General features: G+C 41.8%; 2 protein-coding genes across 4 annotated transcripts in view; one reads left to right on the forward strand and one right to left on the reverse strand.

Moving 5' to 3' along the window:
- Window positions 1-10915, forward strand: LOC121618897 (glycogenin-1-like). The gene is made up of 7 exons (XM_041954536.1): window positions 1-142; window positions 3264-3399; window positions 3514-3688; window positions 4024-4186; window positions 5725-5851; window positions 6804-7041; window positions 8794-10915. Exons 1-7 carry the CDS (start codon window positions 1-3, stop codon window positions 8959-8961), a joined length of 1149 nt encoding a protein of 382 aa, XP_041810470.1. The 3' UTR covers window positions 8962-10915.
- Window positions 10732-20152, reverse strand: part of hltf (helicase-like transcription factor) — a 15553-nt gene continuing 6132 nt past the window's right edge. For all 3 annotated transcript variants that reach the window (XM_041954532.1, XM_041954531.1, XM_041954530.1), the window contains exons 7-25: window positions 19901-20092; window positions 19472-19546; window positions 19307-19367; window positions 19134-19197; window positions 18789-18856; window positions 18618-18665; window positions 18335-18445; window positions 18149-18240; window positions 17726-17869; window positions 17353-17485; window positions 17092-17227; window positions 16224-16403; window positions 15944-16059; window positions 13930-14111; window positions 13654-13776; window positions 13024-13136; window positions 12668-12848; window positions 12119-12199; window positions 10732-11925 (exon numbers count right to left, since the gene is read on the reverse strand). In XM_041954532.1, the coding sequence (XP_041810466.1) occupies window positions 11782-11925; window positions 12119-12199; window positions 12668-12848; window positions 13024-13136; window positions 13654-13776; window positions 13930-14111; window positions 15944-16059; window positions 16224-16403; window positions 17092-17227; window positions 17353-17485; window positions 17726-17869; window positions 18149-18240; window positions 18335-18445; window positions 18618-18665; window positions 18789-18856; window positions 19134-19197; window positions 19307-19367; window positions 19472-19546; window positions 19901-20092 (2244 nt within the window). In that variant the 3' untranslated portion in view covers window positions 10732-11781. The remainder of the gene's footprint in view (window positions 11926-12118; window positions 12200-12667; window positions 12849-13023; window positions 13137-13653; window positions 13777-13929; window positions 14112-15943; window positions 16060-16223; window positions 16404-17091; window positions 17228-17352; window positions 17486-17725; window positions 17870-18148; window positions 18241-18334; window positions 18446-18617; window positions 18666-18788; window positions 18857-19133; window positions 19198-19306; window positions 19368-19471; window positions 19547-19900; window positions 20093-20152) is intronic.

Consider the following 20152-nt stretch of genomic DNA (forward strand, 5'->3'; position numbering starts at 1 on the left):
ATGACCCGGAAAATGTGGGGCTTAATTCCTGTGTTGGACTGCTCACAGCTGCTGAAGCTCTGTCCTTCGCAGTGCAAACCTTCCGTCTGCCCCATCACGACCCCCGCGGCCCGGGCGGACCCTCCTCAGAGCACCATGTCAGGTAAGACACACCGGGGCTCAGCCGCCAGACTGACACCGGAACACGGCCACTCCGGACCGTGACGGGGGCTGCGCGAACTACCCTCTTCTCTCGAAATATCGCGAATTTATTCAACGCTGCAGGAAACAGCGGCTGTAGCGCTCACTGCTGCTCTGATATGGGCACAGGTGAGGCAGTCAGGTGTAATGTTGGTGCACTTGTTTCTGTGAATATTTGAAAGGTTGTGATGGGTTTGATTTAATGAGTTGCTGCAGTGGTTTGGACCAGAGTAAAGCTGTCGAGCAGCAAAAAGAGCACATCCGGTTACGTATTTCAAAATCAAACCGTGTTGAACGCAGCTACTGTTGAGTTACACTAAAATGTAATAGAAGGAGAAATCTGTTGAGAAAGATAATACAGTACATTTTAAAAAGTCATATTTTTAATTGATATTTATCTTTTATTTCCTCTTTAAGCTTTGAACTGATGCTGGATTTTTTGATGCTGCACTAGTAAATGACATCCTCTCTGCTGCACATTTACAGCCGAATCCGTTTATCTAGTAAGGTATTAATGGCCGAGCTCTACTGTTGAGGTCTGGTTAGTATTTGCACAGTCAAAGTGAAGTCAGAGTGAAGTCAAAGTGGAAGTGCGGATTGTGACACTGCACATCTGGGTGTCACAAAGTCGGTAAGTGGAAATCACTGACATTGTATTGCCAACACTGATGATTTCTCCATGTAAATCGTAGCCAGTTAGCTTAGCTTAGCATGAAGACTGAGAGCAAGCTGAGAGAGTAAGAGATTGTCCTTCTAAGTCCTGGCAAGGAATTGAATAAGCAGGTTTCCCTAAATGTCGAACTATTACTTAAAAGTGACACCAGCATTAATACATTAGGGCCCTTCTTATAGAGGAGCCCTTAATTAAAATCTAGTTTTAAGAACTTTATTATTTTAGATTATGTTGCATTTACATGGTTCGTTATCTCTAAATAAATGTCTGCTTATCAAATTATAAACTAGAGACCAAACGATGAGGTGATAGATGTCAGAAAACTGGCAAAAATGTCAAACGTTAAGTAGTTAAGCTTCTCCAGTGTGAGTATTTGCTGGTTTTCTTGGTCTTCTTTGGTACTAAATTAACTTTAGATGGCTTGTTTGACAGGAACACACAATTTAAACACGGCACCATGGGCTTTGGGAGATTGTAATTGATATTTTTTTGCTAAATTTTAGACCTATTGCCAGACCTTCTATACACCAGCTGAAAAATTAAAACTTCTGTCAGAAGTTGAAGGTGCTCCAAATATCTCATACCTGCCCTAGTTCTTAAAACTTAACTTTAAGCAATGGCTCATGTGCACTTTTATTTTTTAAAGAAGACTCTATGAACTTCCTGGGTCAATGTGAGGTCTTTGGCTAGCTTGACTAGTTGTTTCTAAGTGCCTACGTGCGGCACACTGTGTGGCCTTTTTTAATACTCCCATAGTGTCACACGTACATAGTGTATTACTATTAATGTAGCCCCTTGAAAAAATACTAAAAATGTCACTTTATAATAAAAAACTGGTAACAGTAACTACATGAAAGAGAGTTCTAACATTTTTGCTTCATATTACTCTGAAATTACATACAGGAAAGGTATGTGCCTAATGTGTACTTGCATTTTATTTGTATGCAACTACATATTTGACAGTATAATATAAACAAATTTTTTTTGCAGATTATTCATCAATTTACTAGTTCATATTTTAAAACCATTATTGCCACTGACTTGCATTTTAAACAGATTTATCAGAATGTGTTATATTTGTAAATGTCTGTCTTCACCTTTTTGAGGCATGTCAGACCCTGAGGTGTGTGGGTCATATGGTTTTATGTGCAGCCACATACTATAACTGTGTGGGAACACAACACGTGCTTCCTGCACGGCCTTGTCGGCGAGACTGATAGTCACTTTACATTTCCTTGAAACAGCTACCGTACAGCACTGCCTCTCCGATCAGGTTTCCCAGAAGCCCCTTGCGAGGCACACATTCAGCTTGATGAATACTATCTGCTGGCTCTGGGCCTACTTTCGCTCGAGTGGCAACACAGTGTGCCCCCTGCTGTCGCTAATGTATGCATGGGGGCACTCATCAGACACTGAGCCTCACACAATAGGCCTGCAGATGCATGCTGGTCCTGGTGCAGTGGGTTGTACAGTATAGACAGGACGGGACTGTGGACTTGAGTGTTTGGTTGTTATGGTGGAAAAGTGGAAAAAGGTGCATTGATTTAGTGTAGTTTACTGTCAAACTAAGAGACAGAGGCAACAATGGTTTGAAAATGTTGCTGGACAAGATCTGTTAAGGTAAGACAACACAGACAATGATATATTTCAACAACTGGTGTTCTCTTTGTTTATCTTAATCACCAGCATGATTAATAGGTCACTCATTACTTTAATACTACTGCGTATAATATTAGCCTTAACAAAATAAGCAGTGTGCATGAGAGTTGGGGAAGCACCATGAGCTCTCTTACATAAAGTCTTTATTAACCCTTTAAATGGTTCTTGCACATGAACCGACTGGTGTATCTCGCTGTCAGTCAACATGCCGTTAATCCTGGTTCATGTGAGCAAAATGAATTAGAAAGCTTGGCTTTATTTGTGTTTTGTTAAGGCAGTCTTAGCAACACCAAGTGTGGCTGTATCCCATTGTCCTTAATGGAGGAAGAGTGCTTTAAAGTTAATTATGGTTTTATTTATGTTTTATTCAGAGTCCCAGTTATGAATCGGGGTTGTGTTTGACTATGTCAACATTCTAACAAACTTTATTTTGTAACAGAAGTTTTTGTGACAAAGCTAAATTCTGCTTAGAAATTATCCACCTTAAGAGTTGTTAGCAGCAATTCACATGAAAGAATTCTTCATTTTCACACTGACACGGTTATTCTGATAAAGACAATATACAGTGCATCATTTATTTCATCATCATTTTTACATAATTTTAAGCTAATAAGAGGCTTTGAAAGGCACATAAGTGGTCCAGTGTTTGGCCTGGAACTGGTTTTAGACAGAAGAGACATGAAATGATGAGACTAACATGAGAACATGCCGGTCATATGGCTGATGAGTGTGTGTGTGTTTCTCCATGCAGACCAGGCTTTTGTGACGCTGGCCACAAATGACAACTACGCCAAGGGAGCGATGGTTCTCGGCCAATCGTTACGAAACCACAACACAACCAGGAAGCTGGTTGCGCTCATAGGGCCTCATGTTACAGAACTGTGCAGGTAACGCACATCGTTGATGTCGGGTGGAAAAATCCCAACTCTTCTGCCTTTAATCAGACACTAATTACATCCAACACACACACACTGACATAAATCATACTCTTTGTGTTGTAGAGATGCACTGCGCTCCATTTTTGACGAAGTGTGTGTGGTGGACGTTATGGACTCGGGCGATGCAGCTCATCTATCCCTCATGAAGCGTCCGGACCTGGGAGTGACGTTCACCAAACTGCACTGCTGGACTCTCACACACTACAGCAAGTGTGTGTTCATGGACGCAGACACTTTGGTGAGGGAAAAAAACCAGACAATAGCAGAAAACAATGAAAAATCACATTAGAGTTTAAAAAAGTTTTGTCTTTTCTCTTCCAACTCATTGTCCTGTGGTTCACAACATGGAACAGTCAAAGTTTTATTATTTTTTTCTTTCTAGTTCTATTTGAGGTTTTACCCCTAAAATGTGCAATAATAGTGATATCATATTTCAGCTATGGCATTGATGCATGTTTCCGCTGCGTGTTTGCCTCAGACTTCTGCATAGTTTCAAATCACTATTGTGGAAACATGACAGATGAAACTCAGTATCTCTGAGTAAGTAAGTAATAGTCATTTGAATGTATTCAGGTGCTGTCAAATATAGATGAACTCTTTGAAAGAGAGGAACTGTCTGCAGCGCCAGATCCTGGTTGGCCGGACTGCTTCAACTCCGGGGTGTTTGTCTTCACACCGTCCAATGAAACGCACGAGAAGCTGCTCGCCTTCTGCAGCGAAAACGGCAGCTTCGACGGTGAGACCCGAGTGTTGTTATTTTTTCTTCTGCCTTTCAAAGGCTCATTCAAAGTGAGAGCATAATCTGAAGAGACGAGAGGAGATAACGACGAAATGCAAAGTTTTTTAAGTATAGGAGACAGATGCTGATATCTAGCAGTTTTGAAGCATAACTCGTAATGGGTTCTTACTGTTGCAAGTATAATCTGCAGGGTTATTTTACCACTCACCAGCTTTAGTTTTTAGAAGCATGAATTTGGGCAAATTGCTTGTAAAACACTTGACATAACCAAGCAGCAGCCACACTGAAGCTCTCAAAGCCTATATTACCTATTCAGGCAGCCAAACACAACCATCTATAAGCCTTGATGTCATTTGGGGTTGCTATCTTTACCAAGGACACTTTGACAAGACTGGAGGAGCCTGGGATCGAATGGCTTTCATAGCCACCACTGCAGTTGAAAATTAGCCAGCAGGCTAACATCTGGCACATTCACAGAAATGTTGATTAATGTGTGTTGTCCTTATAAATAAGTAGCGGAAATAAAGCATGCTAACATTCTCACAATGACTGACAGTGCCAACATGCCGATGTTCACCATTAGAACTTAGAATGTTAGCATGCTAGTGTTTGCTAATTAGAGAAAACACAAAGTACAGATGAGGCTGATGGGGATGTTTTTATGGTGTTGGGTCATAAACAAAATTATTTGACTAATTAGTCAGGGGATATTGTCATGACGAATGTGTCATGGCTAAAAATAAGTAATTAGTAGCATCAATACAGGTGTGAACCCTAAAAAAAGATATATAATATGAAGTTCCTCTTGCTTTATTAAAGTTACAGGGACTTTGATTTTCACTTGACTCTCTAACTATGCAAGAAGAGAGGTTGGACTGTGTTTATTTGAATAAGTGAATTCTAGGGTATATGACTGTATTCCGCTTTTGTTCAAAAGCCCTGGACAGTGTGAGCATGAACCAAACACAAGACAGCACCAAACATTTCTCTCTCTCCACACACACTGACTTGGCCTAACCTTGTCCTTGCACTGCTAGCTCACCCTTGCTCTTTGTCTGCTGTTAGCACAGTGTCACATACACCTACCATCTGTTTGTGAGTGAATTTCGTCACATGCTGTCATTCACTGTCTGCAGCAGCGTCTCACAATGTTCTCAGCACTTTTCAGATTCTATTTATACTTTGCTGAAAGGAATGTACAGTGTGTGTGTGTGTGGTGTTGACCATTCAGGTATGTACTGAAGTGTGTCTGGATTTTAACAGCCAGAGACGCCAGATATGGTAAATGTTACTGGAATAAAAATAACATTTCATTTCATTCATTAGCTTGTTGCACGCCCCTCCACCACTTTGCTCATAGCAAAAACGTAGAGTCATTCTCACATGGCTACTACTGTCCTGAATGTGGGCTTGTTTATTTTTACATGCCAAAGCAGAGCTCTGGGCTATCTCTCACTTTGCTGTACCTTACCAAGACATGACATGTAAAACTAAGATTCTGAGCATGTGTGTGTGTGTGCTGTCCATGTCTGCAGGTGGAGATCAGGGTGTTCTCAACAGCTTCTTCAACACCTGGGCGACAGCAGATATTTCCAAACACCTTCCCTTCATCTACAACCTCAGCAGTATAGCCATCTACTCCTACCTGCCAGCTTTTAAACAGTCAGTACACACAAACACACACACACACACACACACACACACACCCTAACAATAATCGTTACAACTGAATGCCTAACCCCAACCTGTGAGGACCTTAACTTGGTCCCCACATGGACAGGAGGTCCTCGTAAGTTGGTGTGCAGTCAGGTTAAAGTCCCCGCCGGGATATAAAAACATGCGTACACACACACACACACACACGATCGGTACATCCAGGGTTTCTTCATATGTTCAAGTGTGGCTGACTTATTGCCCTGATTTTGTAGCTTTCCTTGTAAAACTTCAGGGTGTTTGTGTCTTCGCTGACATAAAGCTTATCCAAGATCAGTTCAAAGGTCGTGTATTTTTGCGTGTGTGTGTGTGTGTTTTTCTGTGGTTGGGTGTTGAATTTCAAGAAGCTGCTGAAACTTCACACAATGCACATTCTCCCACAACCTGCCTCAAAAAAGAGGAGCTACTGTAGCTACACTTGAAAAGTTTGTTTTATTTAAATCTGTACTGTATGTGTGCTCCTGTTGAGGGGTTTGGTCCAGTAACTAGAGTGTCTGTATTTGGATGAGAAAACAGAGGCGGATGATAAAGTGAGCACCCAAACTGTCGGTTGTGAATACCAATCACAGTTTACAGACAGATTTCCTGGTTTAGATTTACCATACATCCAGTACTTGTGTGCACACAGTTTTCCTACACAATAAAGAATTATTACAAGCAATTATCTTATTCTGCAAATTACATTGCGCATGCTGCAGATTTGCTGAAGTGAGCCTCTGGATTTAAGCAAGTGCTTTATAGTTGCAGTGTTGAATGATGACTGGAGGAGTCATCCTTTGATATCATAAGGCAGAAATTACTTTAGTACCATGTTTTACAGTCATCAGTGTTGCCCCAACAACAATTAGCAATTACTTTGGCTGTTAATATCTCTTTCTCTTTCCCTGCTGTGCTTTTTCAGTTACGGCCATGATGCCAAGGTGGTGCACTTCCTGGGCAAGGTGAAGCCATGGAACCACTCCTACGACGCTCAGAAGGGCGAGGTCAAAGGTCATTCCCTGTCCCCTGACCTGTGCCAGCTGCACCCCGACTACCTGCTCATGTGGTGGCAGCTGTACGCCAAATCCGTGCTGCCTGTACTGCAGCAGGTCTACGGGGACACTCCGTTCAGCAGCGGCTTCGTAGAGGCGAACGAGGATGTATGTCAGCGGCTGTGCTTGTGCTGAAACATAAATGGGGGCGGCTGTGACTGTGTGTGATAGTGTGTTTAGCCTGTTGCATAATCGTCCTGTCCTGACTGTGTCGAAACCTCTAATTACGAGGTGATCACTCCTTTCTCTGGCTCGTATTTAAAGTGCGGAAATCTACCGTGGTTTGCAGTTACCAAATGGTGGAAGTGCCACATGTCAAAGCTTTTGTTCATTTTCCTTGACTCTTAAGCATCAAATCAAAATGCTGGCTTGTGTTAGTTGTCACAGTAACAAGGAAAAGGATTGGTTCCACATTTCTCAGCACCAATCTGTTGCCAAAAGTTGTCTTAGTTGCAGTTGGTATTTCCAGTCCTCTGTCGTGTCATGACTGTATGAGTAGCTCGCTGTTGTCAGTGAAACCTGCAGGGTGCCAGGCCCCAAACAACTGTTCAGAACTTCACATTGTAGCAGGAAGTTGCCTCGCTGTCTGTTGTAACAGGGCAGCAGTGAAATAGTTAGTCAAAAACTGGTTTTAGCTGCCAAAACCTGTAGCTTTGCCCAATTGCCTGAAGCTCTGCCATGTTGTGTCACACTGACAAGTTAATGCAGGCAGCACCCTGGTTTCATGGAGACATTTTGAAGTTTACACTGGCTCAAGTTTTTTCAATCTGCGTACCAACCCTGAAATTTAGGACTTTTTTTTTGTACTGCTTAGTGTCACACGATGACGCTTCTGCTCAACAGTGGCCAAGTGTGGCAATTACACGATATATTAATCAACATTTAATTTCCACAAATTCTCTTGTTAGTTAGAATTAAATTTGCTTTAAAGACGCAAATATAAGTTAACCTGATGGAGACAAAAATCAGTGAACTTACTCAATAATCCACCGCAGTATCTATGTTAAGTTTGTTAAAATTAGCCAGCCCAGGTTGGACTGTTGCAGCAAAAAAAAAGCGTACGGAACTACATAACTGTGTTTTATTTCTTATGAAATCAATTTTTCATGTGGAAGCAGAAAGTTTTGATCATTCGAGAGTCGCCCCTCCACTCAAAATCCTGTTTTAACTTAGATGTTTGACCTTCACCGTGCAGAATGATGTATGTACAGGCAGTCTGATGACGTTAGTTTCTCTTAGCTCACCTTCAATCTGAGTTTAAGACGTGTTTGCATTGCCACGATTTCATGGCATCACAGCCTGATGTGCAAGTTACATTAGTGAGATGCGGAAGCTTAACGTCTGCAGTGCACACAGACTGAAAACGGACTTTTCAGTGACGTGTGAGACATGTTTTGTCTGGTTAAACTTTTGAAATGAAAATTATTTGCGTGGTTAAAGATTCTGGGGTTTTTAGTGGAGGTAATGTGTTCTTTTTGTGAAAAAAAAACAAACAAAAAAAATCATGAAATTAGTATGACTGGCATCGTTCGTTTTTTTTACGTTAATGTTAATTTGCTCCCAACTCACTAGAGCCGTTATGTTTTGATTGGTATTGACTTACTGAGTGTACCTCTACTATAGGAGGCCAAACCTTTCTTACTCTTCATACTAGAAACATACTCAGCTCTTATCTGCCGAGTGTTGCAAAATGCCTTGTTTGTACTTTGACTCTTCTGACGAAACACTTGAATTGTGTCTTAAGAATAGAAAGAGTGTTCAGCCAAGCAAGGCTGGTCCTGGAGAAACCTGTCCTTATAAAGCCTTGCTCCTGTACCGTGTAATAATGATTCATCCATTCTCTCCCTGTCTGTCACGCAGTGTAAGCCTCAGGAGGATGTGAGAGAGCAGCCGGCTCCTTGTGCTCCTCCTCCCCAGAAGGTGTCATCAGAGGAGCGGAAGCAGCGCTGGGAAGCGGGCCAGATCGACTACATGGGTGACGACTCCTTCGCCAACATCGAGCGAAAGCTTGACTCCTTCTTAAAGTAGCGGGCAGGCGGGGGGGAGTGACAGACGGAGGGAGCACCAGCTGAAGCTCTGTGTGGGTGAGGACCGAAGCACTGCTCAGCCAATTGCAGGGGCTTGATTAGCAGGTGACTGGATGACTGCCTCTGTGTAACGTTCAGCCTCACTCTCTGCATCCTGTCAGTGTGTGTTTGAATGACAGAGAGTATAAGTTTAACACAATTCCCATGTACTTTTACTGTTCTTTTTTTAACTCCCAAAGGACAAGTTTGACATTTATAGGAAATGTGCTCATTTTCTTTCTAGCAGAGTTGGGTGAGAAGATACCGCTCACATGTTGGTAGGGTTAATATGAAGCTATCGCCAGCAGCTGGCTAATTTAGCTTAGCATGAACACTGGAAACTGCATAAATGCTGGACATAAAAGTGTTAACTAGTTAGCTGCTTGCTGACACTGTCCAAAGGTATTAAAATCTGCCTACCAGCAACTTGAATCTCGTATGAAAATGAAAACATCAAGACAGAGTTTTATGAGGGAGTTCAAGGGCCTCATTACATGACAATTTCTCTGTGAGACCAGTAGCTAATTTCCTGTAGTCTGAAGGTTGCCTAGCAACTAGTCTTGGCCACCAGGAAGTTCATAATGGCCTAAGTTTTATTAATTTTAAAAGCATGACCTGCCCTACTCTGATTGGCTTACCCTAATATTCTTACCTGAACCAATCTCATTAATCATGCCTAAACATAACCAACTCACCCAACACAGGCAATAAGCACTAACCAATCAGCGGCAAAGCAGGCAGGTCAAGACTTTTGTGTGAGAACAACCCGAAAAACATCAAATTTTACAGTATTTACACAAGTGGTATAATCTTTTCATCCAGCTCTCAGGAAGAAAGCGAATAGGCATAACGTTACTTCCCAAAATCTCAGACTATTCCTTAAAGTTTTCTTGTGCACCTGATGGAAATGTATTCAGTCTTCCTAACCTGTGGAAAATTTAAGCAACAACAGAAACTGAGGAAAATGGCCGTGGGCAAAGCCTGTAGCTGAAGGGCAGTCAGTAAGTTTAGAAGTTGTTTCTGGATTTTAAGTTACCACAGCTCCTTTCCTGCAATAACTCTCTAAACCACTTTGAAGCAGATATGCAGAAACTGGCTCACTTCCCTCTTACAGTCCCTGCTCTCCTCTTCAGCCAGTTGTAAAAACCTTGCTGTAATCGGTGTCTCCTCACCTGAGTACATAAATAAACAGCCCTAGCTGTGCCTCTGACACTCACCAGCTTCCTGTGACTTCAGCGTTGTAACGTCTGGTATTGTATCAGGGTCAGGGCCCATTTTGTGTTGTATTTGCATGGCACATAGTTCAAACGTGGGTCAGGAATGAAGTACTTCCACCCACATCCTAAAGTGATGTTGACAAGTCCGTTTTGTATGTATTCTTGTGCTTCTCAGACATGGTATCTGTGCACGTGCCCTGCATGTTATGTTCCTGCCAGACCCACATCAGTATATCTTTGTGCCATGACCTGTTTCATCACTTCCTGTCTGTAGTGTTACCAGCTGCCTTATTGCCGTTTACTGTTTACAGAACCTCACTTACTGTAACTGCTGCTAGTAGCACAACAAATTGAACTTTGCTGATCGCTCCTTTCCTATTGCCAATACCTCCTTTTCTTCACTCCAGCTGTGTGCCCTTAAACTATGATCTCTAGCTCCTAACAATAGTAATAATACTCTCCTCACTCCATCAAACACACTCCTAAAAGAGGCTGACAGGGTTAAGAGAAAAGTCCATATGCAATTATTTCTAACCTTGTCAGCCTGCTAAATCCTGAATATGCATAAGTGTGGAAGTGGAACATAATTGTAGTGACATTGGTTAATGCAGGCCTGTCCTGTGACCCAGCTGTTAACTGTACATCCCTGTTGAAGTGCTAATAAAGAACTGGTGAGGGGGAAAAAAATCACCACTTATCCATCCCATATTTCATGAGTTTCACTTTTTTTTTTAACTCTGTAATATTGATTGGATATAGGGCAGCAATTAAACATTTAATCTATGAAATGTCACAAAATAGAAAAAAAGTTTTGAGGATGACCTTTTTAAAATATGTGATTTTTTCTGACTTGTTTGTTAAAACAGAAAAGCAGCAAATCCTCATATTTAAGCACTTTCTAACCACAATTCAATGCTTATCAAAATTGACTGATCTATGGGTAGATGCACACCATTATGTAAACAGATGACTTTTCCTTATTCTTCAACTTCATGCTTTTCTTAGAAAACCTCTGAAAGTTCTGAAAGCTGCTCTGTGTACAGTAAGTATAAATGTATATCAGTAGTCTGCCTTTCTTTAATCCAAAAATGGCCAGGAAAAGAAAAAAATCTAACATACTGAACATCTTAATCCTTACGGTGACAAGTTAAGACTTAAGCTGCTACAGTAGGTGGGTATTTCCACCCAGTCTTCATCTCAGGGTAATAGCTTTTGACAAACTCATCCACCTCCATGCATTAGTACAGTTTGAAATTTTTACGATCAAATCGTAAATCCAGACAAACAGGTCCGAGCAAAAATCAAAGCTTGCATCCTGTAAATGAATCGGTATCGGAAGTAGAAATAAAACAGAATTTACAACATTAATAAACTAAAGAACAAAAATATAATCATTGCAAGAATTAAACACAACATTGGCCACGTGTGCAAAAAATTCTCTCTTGCGCTTCAGATGTGAACTGTGAGACCCCCCCAAAAAAGAACATGTTCAACTGTTAAAACAGTTCAAAGAGGACTCAAGTGTGTTGTTTGCAGTACATCAGCTCAGGTCCAGTGACAGACATCTACAGCTCCATCAGAGCTTTGATGTCATCAATCCGAGATGTTTTCCTATCAGTGTTCGTAGAGCCAAAAGCCTTCTCCACCAGGTCCTGCTTCTGCCTCTGAATCTTCACCATGCTCTCCTCCACTGAGTCTTTCACAATGAACTGCAGCAACACAAACACACACACAAATTAAAAATCCAGATACAAGCGAAATATTCCCGTCAGTGATCTGTCTCATGTGCCTCTCTACTATGGACTAGCCAAATAGCTTTCAGCCTAAGAATATAATATTACACACAATAAAACATCAATAACAACAACAATACAAACACAAACGTTTTCTTAATTTTCTGACCTTGGTGACGAAGACTTTCCTCTTCTGTCCCAGACGGTGGCAGCGGTCGATACACTGCTCCTCAGTAGCAGGATTCCATGCCTAAAACACAGATTTAGGCATGTGCAAGTGAAAATGCAGTTCAGGAAAGTCCTGAAAACATTTATTATTCAGTATCTCTCTGTTTTCATCCGTCTTATGATCAACATTAGTTTCTAGTTTAACGTCAGGAGGTGGTCTCTATTTAAGGCGAGTTGGCCCACCTCCGCTGTAAAACACTGCAGGAAATATAGATACCTAATAAAATAAGTATCTAATAATGAAACTCTCATTGTCTAGTGTTAAAGTATCCCAATATGGCAAAGGACATTCAGAAAACAGGTAAAAATTGTCAAACCAAAAAAACTGTAATGTCCTGTGCCAAACAGTGTATGCATCGTATGTAACAATACAGAAAACCAGCTCACAAACTTTTGTATCTTGCCTCAGGCAAAATCCCTTCAGTGTGCGCAATCTAAAATAAGCCGTACGTGTGGATGTAGCTGGTTTCTGACCAAAATCAGTACTTACAGGGTCCATGAGGAAAACATGAGAGGCGGCGGTCAAGTTAAGCCCCACCCCTCCAGCTTTGAGTGACAGAAGCATGATGGTGGGACTGTCTGCTGCAGAGCTCTGAAACTCCTGGATGACCTGAGTCCTCCTCTTTTGGCTCATGGTGCCATCCAAACGCACAAAATGGAAACCATGCTCTCTGGTGAAGAGGAGGCAGGACAATAATGCCAAGAGGAAAGTCATAAAATAACATCACGGTCAATAAAGTGATTTAAATCTAGAAATTCTCCGCTGAAGAGCTGCTGGTGCTGCAATGCTAACAGATCTCCAGACCTCTAAAAATCCTGACCCTCTACTTTGAATGTGTGCATTACCTGAGTGGAGTCTCCAGTATGGTGAGGAAGCGTGTAAACTGAGAGACGACCAAACACTTAACGCTGCTGTCCTCACATCGCAGCCTGAGCAGGTTTCCCATCAGCGCCTGCACCTGAGGAGACGATAACGGACTTTAAAGGAGGACCAACACATGGTAGCATACTAGCCCATTTTCCATCACTGTCAAAGTGCTGAAGAAGACTTTTTGAGTGAAGTTGAGTCAAGAATTAGGAAAAGAGTCAACACCTCGATCAGAGGAGCTACTAAATGGGCAGTAAGTTGAGCCTCTTTTTAAAGTGATTCCAATAGGACTCTTGCTTGAAGCCTTTTGGAGTTAGCCCTCCTATTCGTAAGTATGGAATGATGGAATTCAAGGCAGTTATGTTTTATTTCATTTTCCATTGAGAACTTAAAAAAAAAGAATGTCAAAGGTTTGAATGTAACACTAAAATGATTTGTAAGGAATTTAAAAAGAAAGATTTTGTAGAGCATCATGCAAAAGTCCAACTCAAGCACATTTCCTTTTAAGGTTTAGAAAAATATTGTCCTGCATTTTTTAGAGGTCTACAGAGAGTTTTTACTATTTTTATCTCCCGGTTCATTCTGCAACCTCTGTATGTGCAGTGTACCTTCGAGCTTGTTCTCCACTTCTCAGAGTTGGTACTGTTCTCTTCCTCCATTTCCTCCTGTGGAAACTCCACCAGTTCACTGGTCTTGATCTCACTGCGACAGAGAGGACAGCGTGCTGCTTCCTATGCACAGACATATACACAGAGCACAGGGAAAGATGGATCTGTAATAACCAGCAGATAAATAATTGATTATATATAATGAAAACTTGCCTTTTTAGTTAACTGTCAAATGAGAATTAAATCACAAACCCCTGCTGAGGGCAGCACATGTACCTGCTCAGTGCTGATAACCTGGGCGATGCAGGGCTGGCAGTAAACATGGGCACAGTGTGTAATAACTGGCAGACGAACAGAGTCCAGACACACAGAGCACTCCTCATCAGAGCCGCTGGCCAACACCAACCGCAGCTTCTCTATTAGACGCTCCCGCAGCTCTGCAGGCGTTGCTGCAGCACCTGCACAGAAAATATTTGATACATTTACAAATGAAAATGATGCCTGAGGAAAGAAATCTTTCTGAAACACCTACAGAGGCCAAGACTGTAGCTACAATTGAGGAAACTGACGTCATGTCCTCTTTCATTTTGGGAAGTTTGAGGGTTTGTAATGACATGAAAACGAGTTTATATTCTACGATTATACACATGCTGGGTTGTGATTACATATTCACCTCACAGTTTATATGTTCATGAAACAGGGCTGGTGATATGTTGCTGCAATGTTAACTTTTTCCCCATGTTACTAGCTGCAAGAGGTAAACAAGTACCCCAGTCACTGCACAGAGACTAACATGCAACAAGTCATTTTGGATAAAAATGAAGTGCGTTGGACCAGCAATCACCATAAGAACAATCTATTGAAAACAATGCAACACAAAAAATTCTAATTTTAGTACTTGCTGCTCACCTGTCAGGGCTCCAGGCTAGCTTTTTACAATAGGAGCACTGGTGTTGGGAGCACCATTTAAATCAACATGCAATGTGAACTGAATTACTGATAAATGACTTGGTAATACATAGGTAGTTTACTGAAATAATAATGTGCTGTTTTATTTCAAAGGAAAAAGTCGGAAAGTGAAGTAGTGTTTTAAGAGAAAGTCATTTTCCATTACTTTTTAAAGGAGGGGCTGTGGCACGTCCTAAAGCCAGCTATTACTAAAAACGGTGAATTGATAAAAAGCTGAACAGCTGAAGTGTTTCTCCCTGTCTGACTGAGACACAAGCTTTATGTGTAGTACACAAGTACTGATGGTGACATTTATTATTGTTAGATATTTCAGTCCACGATTAGATTCCTGTTGACTCTATCACACACAACAGACAGCCCCCCAGAGAGAGTTTGCAAGGCAACGGCTATTAATTTTTACAATGGGATGTGAGATTTGGTTACAGCTCTTGACTATAAAATAGCTCTGGCAACTGGAGCTTGCCCTAAAATACAAAGGTGTTGGCAGACTTAAAAATGTTTAAAACTACAAAAGGGTGTGGGGGTGGGGAGCCCATGTGGACAAGGCAGAGGGAGTGCGAGACATGCAAGTATGGACACAAGTTTAGATGCGATACAAAACTTTGTAAGCCCAATGTTACTCTAAATCTCTCTGATTTATCCGTTAAGTGTATGAACTACACTGTCTATATGTCTCATGTGTTAAATGGCTGTATCTTCACCACGCTACAACAATGGGTCACCTCTCTTGCTCACATCCAGGTACAGTCTCGCTCCCTCTTTGTCTCCTCGTAATGCACTGGGTCTTGCAGCTAGAGTAACAAACATGTTGTGCAGCAACAAGCACCGCATATGTATTGAGGAAGTGGATCAAGCTCCTGGAGAGAGGCTGGACTCTCCTGTTGTGGAATTGCCCAGGGTGTGAAGCAGCAGGCAGGCGTGGGGATATGTACCAGCCCCTAGCTGAGCGCCGCTGTGTTGGCGTTATCAAATCAAGAATGAGACCATCCCTTCTATGTGACTTGTCGCTGAGGGGGCAGCTCTGACTGTTGTGTGTTTATACACTGAAGAACAGCTCAGTACTCTGCCTTTTTGTAGTCTCTGGGTGGCGTCCTGGAAGCTACATTCTGAATTCTACTATGGTGAACAGATAATCCGCCTTACTCTGCCTCTGACTGGCTAATACTCGTTGACTTGGATAGGGTTGGATAGGTTTAGAGATGAAATAAGTTGTTACTGGACTTCTGTGCTAGTCATGGATTGGTCATAACAAACACCATCAATAGAATCTCCTGCCTGTTTGCATCTGAAGGGACCCCAGCGTTCAGAAGCTCTACTATACCCTGGTCTGATGATGTTTTTGCCAGCAGATCTGGGTGGCAGCAGTGCTGTCGAAGCCTCATCAGGATGGCCAACACATCAGCGTAATTCCTCAAGACTGTACCTTCAGCTACGTATCTACACACACAAACACAGTTTAGATGACTAAAGGAAAATGAAACAGATTATAGTAAAAAAACCCCAAAAACATTCCAGTAATATCTAACATGTATCCATCAAAATGAAATGGCCTCATCAGTCGATTCATGCATGCACTTGTACTTTCACACAATGGCACATACCTGCTGATTGTGCTTCTTCCCTCTTTCCGTGCCAGCTCATACTCCTCTCTCTCTGACTGACTCAGCTCGACTTGCTCCACACACACTGTCTTCTCTGGCAGAGACACCAGGGGGCGCCCATTCACCTCACTGCTCTTGGTCCGCCGCAGGGTGATACACTTCACCAAGGTCTGAAGGTTCCTGCATACAGTATCAATTACCTGAGTTTATTAATGTCTGATTATCAGTAATATAATATGCCTGCATATTGACCAGAATGACAAACTTTCACTCAGGTTGATACAGTGGGGGCATAGCTTGTTAACGCATCTTGTTACCTAATCAATTTTAAGAGAACTTCTGAATGTCATTGTTACGAGTGTCACGACTAAGATGTCTGGCACATTATTTACACATATACATGAAATTAGAATTTGAAAGTGTGTGCTTAGACTTCTGTAGGGTTTAAACTGGCAAAAAGGCCAGCCAGCACAGTCACTTGGGATTATAAAACCAATTCGGCAACAAACAAGAGGTCTATCATCATCTCCAAAAGCTGTGATTAACTTCAAGTCAAATATAATTACGTCACCCTAGTCTGACTCACTGGATGTTGACTGGAATAAGCCTGCCATTGGCCGCCTATTTCAGGCAGCATTCTCCTCTCCTTCCGCTATCTGTGTGTTACTGTTTTCAAATTCCCTGTCGCTACAAGAAACAACAACCTCTATGCTAGCAACCTACACGCAAAAAATTGAAACGTTACCCAAACATACAAACAAGCCATGGCATACAGTCAGACTGACTGTGTCACTGCTCACTTACAGCAAATAGCACTGTCTGGTGTATCATTACTATACTGCAGCAGTATGTATCTGTTGACACTTACTGCAAGCCGGCCCTGTCTCCTTGAGTAACAGGTCTCTGGATCACTCTGTTCCACCACTCTCTCACATCGAAGGGCTTCAGACGCAGGAAGGCCAGCAGCATCCACAGGTCCTTCACGCTGTTCTGGATAGGAGTACCTGGACAGATGAATACACAGTCAAAATGAGTATTTGTGGTGGACTATTATCACCATGCCCAAGTACTGTATGTTTGTATATTTATATGTTGGGCCATCTGTGTGTGTGATAAGGTGCAGTAATACCTGACAAAATCCAGCGCCGCTGAGCTTTTAGATCGAGCACAGCCTTACTCATCTGTGCATTGGGATTTCTTATGATGTGTCCTTCGTCCAGCACAACCCTCAGCCAATTGATCCCATGAAGGGGACTCTTATTCTGAAAGGCAAACAAACACTTATTTGTTATTTTAAAAAATGATCTCTGTGTACCTACATTAAGAAGCACATCTCTCAACTGAACGGACATGATGAAAAATACAGTCCATGTTCAGGATAGACATTCATTTGTCGCCACTAGAGGATTTTGCTCATCAAATAAATCAACGCACAGCTTGCACCACCATATCAACTTAGCCTCCCATGTTGTCTTACAGCTACAGAACGGTTCTACACTCACCCCAAAGTCGGCTGAGAGGACGTTGTAGGTGGTGATCACCACGTCCTGAGAGGACAGAAACTTCTTGCTCCTGTTGCGATCTGAGCCATAATAGAGATACACGTTTAGCTTCACGTTAGCACGCACATGCTGCTCAAACTGGTCCTGCACACACAAAGGAGAGGAGGAAAACATGACACATGCCGACTCCAGGGATGAAAAGGAGCCTTTTTTTGACAATAGTAGTTATAGGTCAATTATTCAGTTGCTGTTCAGTGGGGCCCTGTGCTGTAATGATACGCAGTTTTTGTTTTTTTTTTCTGAGGAGCTTTCCTTTAAACCACCTGAATCATCAAGCTAATAAGCTGGACAGTATGTAGCTGAAGTTCACTGACAGGATGTGTCTTTTTGTGTGTGTTTTGTTGTGTAACACTGTATTCCTACCAGCCAGTTGCTGAGCACAGAGAGTGGGGAGATGATGAGAGTCGTCCTAGCTGATAAGTCCTCTGCACTTTCAAGGATAGGGGATTCCACATCTGCACATACAAAAGGTTTAATATTGCTACTGCATAGATTAATACAGTATGTCAAACAGAAAACAGCAGGTAAAAATATACTACCAGGACTCACTGAGTTTGGGAGTGGGCTTCTTGTCAGTTTTCTTCTTCTTTGATCCTGTATCTGATGCTGAGCCACCCAGCGCTGCAGCAAAGTCCAGATCCTCCAGCAATACTGGGGCCTCTGCACAGTAAGATTAATGATTTACTTCATTTAGTGTATACAAGCCACATAACAAGGGAATTAAGTTGTACCGCCCCAGTAAAATTCAAAACATCAATCACTGGTCGTTTCAAGAAGGTTCTCTGTCACACAATGATTTCAACACAAATACAAGAGTTTACAGGGCTTGTACCTTTACTGGGCTTTCGTTTTGTAGCTTTCGTCTTTCCTTTGCTTGAACCTGTAAGTGGAGTCAGGTAAAAACGTATGTAAGCCACAAAATCCATGGAAGAAAAAACAAAAAAAAAAGGCAAATAGACATTTCGAAGTTAATCAATGATATACATGGAAACAATCATCTTACTTTTGTCTAACTTGTCCACAATCTCCACTACGTCTGGCGAATCAACAGAGATCGCCTCCACCTGAGGACTGACCCGCACAGGATAATATCATGTTATATAAAAAGAAACTTAACTGATTCCTCTGAAGAAATTAAGTCATGATAAAGTAAAATACAGGAATCAAAGTGAAAATTAATACCACTGATGGGTCAAACATTACATTTTACAGAGCAAGTGTTCACGTGTGACATATAGACTGACAGAACAATGAATGGAAATATGTCCATATGCAGTAAGTTGCATTCTTACTTTTACATATGATCAATACTATCAAAGCATGTGAAATTCCATTAAATCACACTTACAAGTGTGAGGATAGAGAACCAGCAGCTGCATCGCTAGGTCCTGCTCTATCTTCTCCACTGTCTCCTGAAACAAAGACACCACATCACCTCTCCTGTTACTGCTCTTTTTCTGTTTTGCATGTGCGGTCTTCCTCCAAATCTGCAGCAGCTAATTTACTGAAAGGTGAGAGTACCTTCCAGCTTAGAGGCCACCTGTGGTTCAGTTTTGGCTTTAATAGGCGAAGTCTGCTGCTCCTGCACACAGGTAAACAAGCACAAACAGCATAATTGCTGAACACGAGTCATTCAGACTGCATACTGATTGAAAAGAATTTCCATTCAAGCACAGCTACACTTACACATTTCTCCACGGGCAGAGGCTTTCCTTTGTGAAAGTTGGTGAGGATCAGAGCGATGGTTGTCAGAGTCTTTCCCTGGAAAACACAAACAGATTTTAGCATTGACTCATGTCTACTTAGATCACATTAGTGTGAAGGCTGATTTTGTGGTAAATGGCTTTTTAAAGACATGTTATTGATAAAACAATTCATCACTTTATCAAGAAAATAACCAGTAGATTAATTAATGATGAAAGCAATCATTTTTTTGCAGCCCTTACTATTGACTTTATGAAAATATATATCACTATTATTAGAATGGTCTACTATAGTCTATATATTAGCAACCATATACAAAATTCTCACATTTTTTCTGTAATGATACTTCATCACATCAGTCAGCAGCACATTTCACATGTGTGCAGTCAGATTTGTATGTGTGCTACTCACCAGTCCCATGTCATCTGCCAGTATTCCCCCACGGACTCTCTCTGGTATTTCTTTGGCAGAGAAGCACGTGAGGCTGTTATAGTACAGCTCGCCTCTCTTCTCCCAGAAGGGTGGCAACGCAGATTTGTTTTCTCGAGCACACATCCAGGACAGAGCCTGCCTCTGGTGAGGCAGGAGAGGAGTGCCCACAGCCTGCAGAGAAAAAGGGAAGCGTGTTCACTTTAAAGCTGCATTACTATTACTTTAACTCAG

This window comes from Chelmon rostratus, chromosome 15, assembly GCF_017976325.1.
Source record: "Chelmon rostratus isolate fCheRos1 chromosome 15, fCheRos1.pri, whole genome shotgun sequence".
Classification (NCBI taxonomy): Eukaryota; Metazoa; Chordata; class Actinopteri; order Chaetodontiformes; family Chaetodontidae; genus Chelmon; species Chelmon rostratus.

Excerpts from the sequence above, each read along its gene's own strand:
- LOC121618897 (XM_041954536.1), top strand. The coding sequence starts at position 1 with ATGACCCGGAAAATGTGGGGCTTAATTCCTGTGTTGGACTGCTCACAG. Across the intron at positions 143-3,263 it reads TCCTCAGAGCACCATGTCAG|ACCAGGCTTTTGTGACGCTG; the intron begins GTAAGACACACC and ends TTCTCCATGCAG. Across the intron at positions 5,852-6,803 it reads TACCTGCCAGCTTTTAAACA|TTACGGCCATGATGCCAAGG; the intron begins GTCAGTACACAC and ends GTGCTTTTTCAG.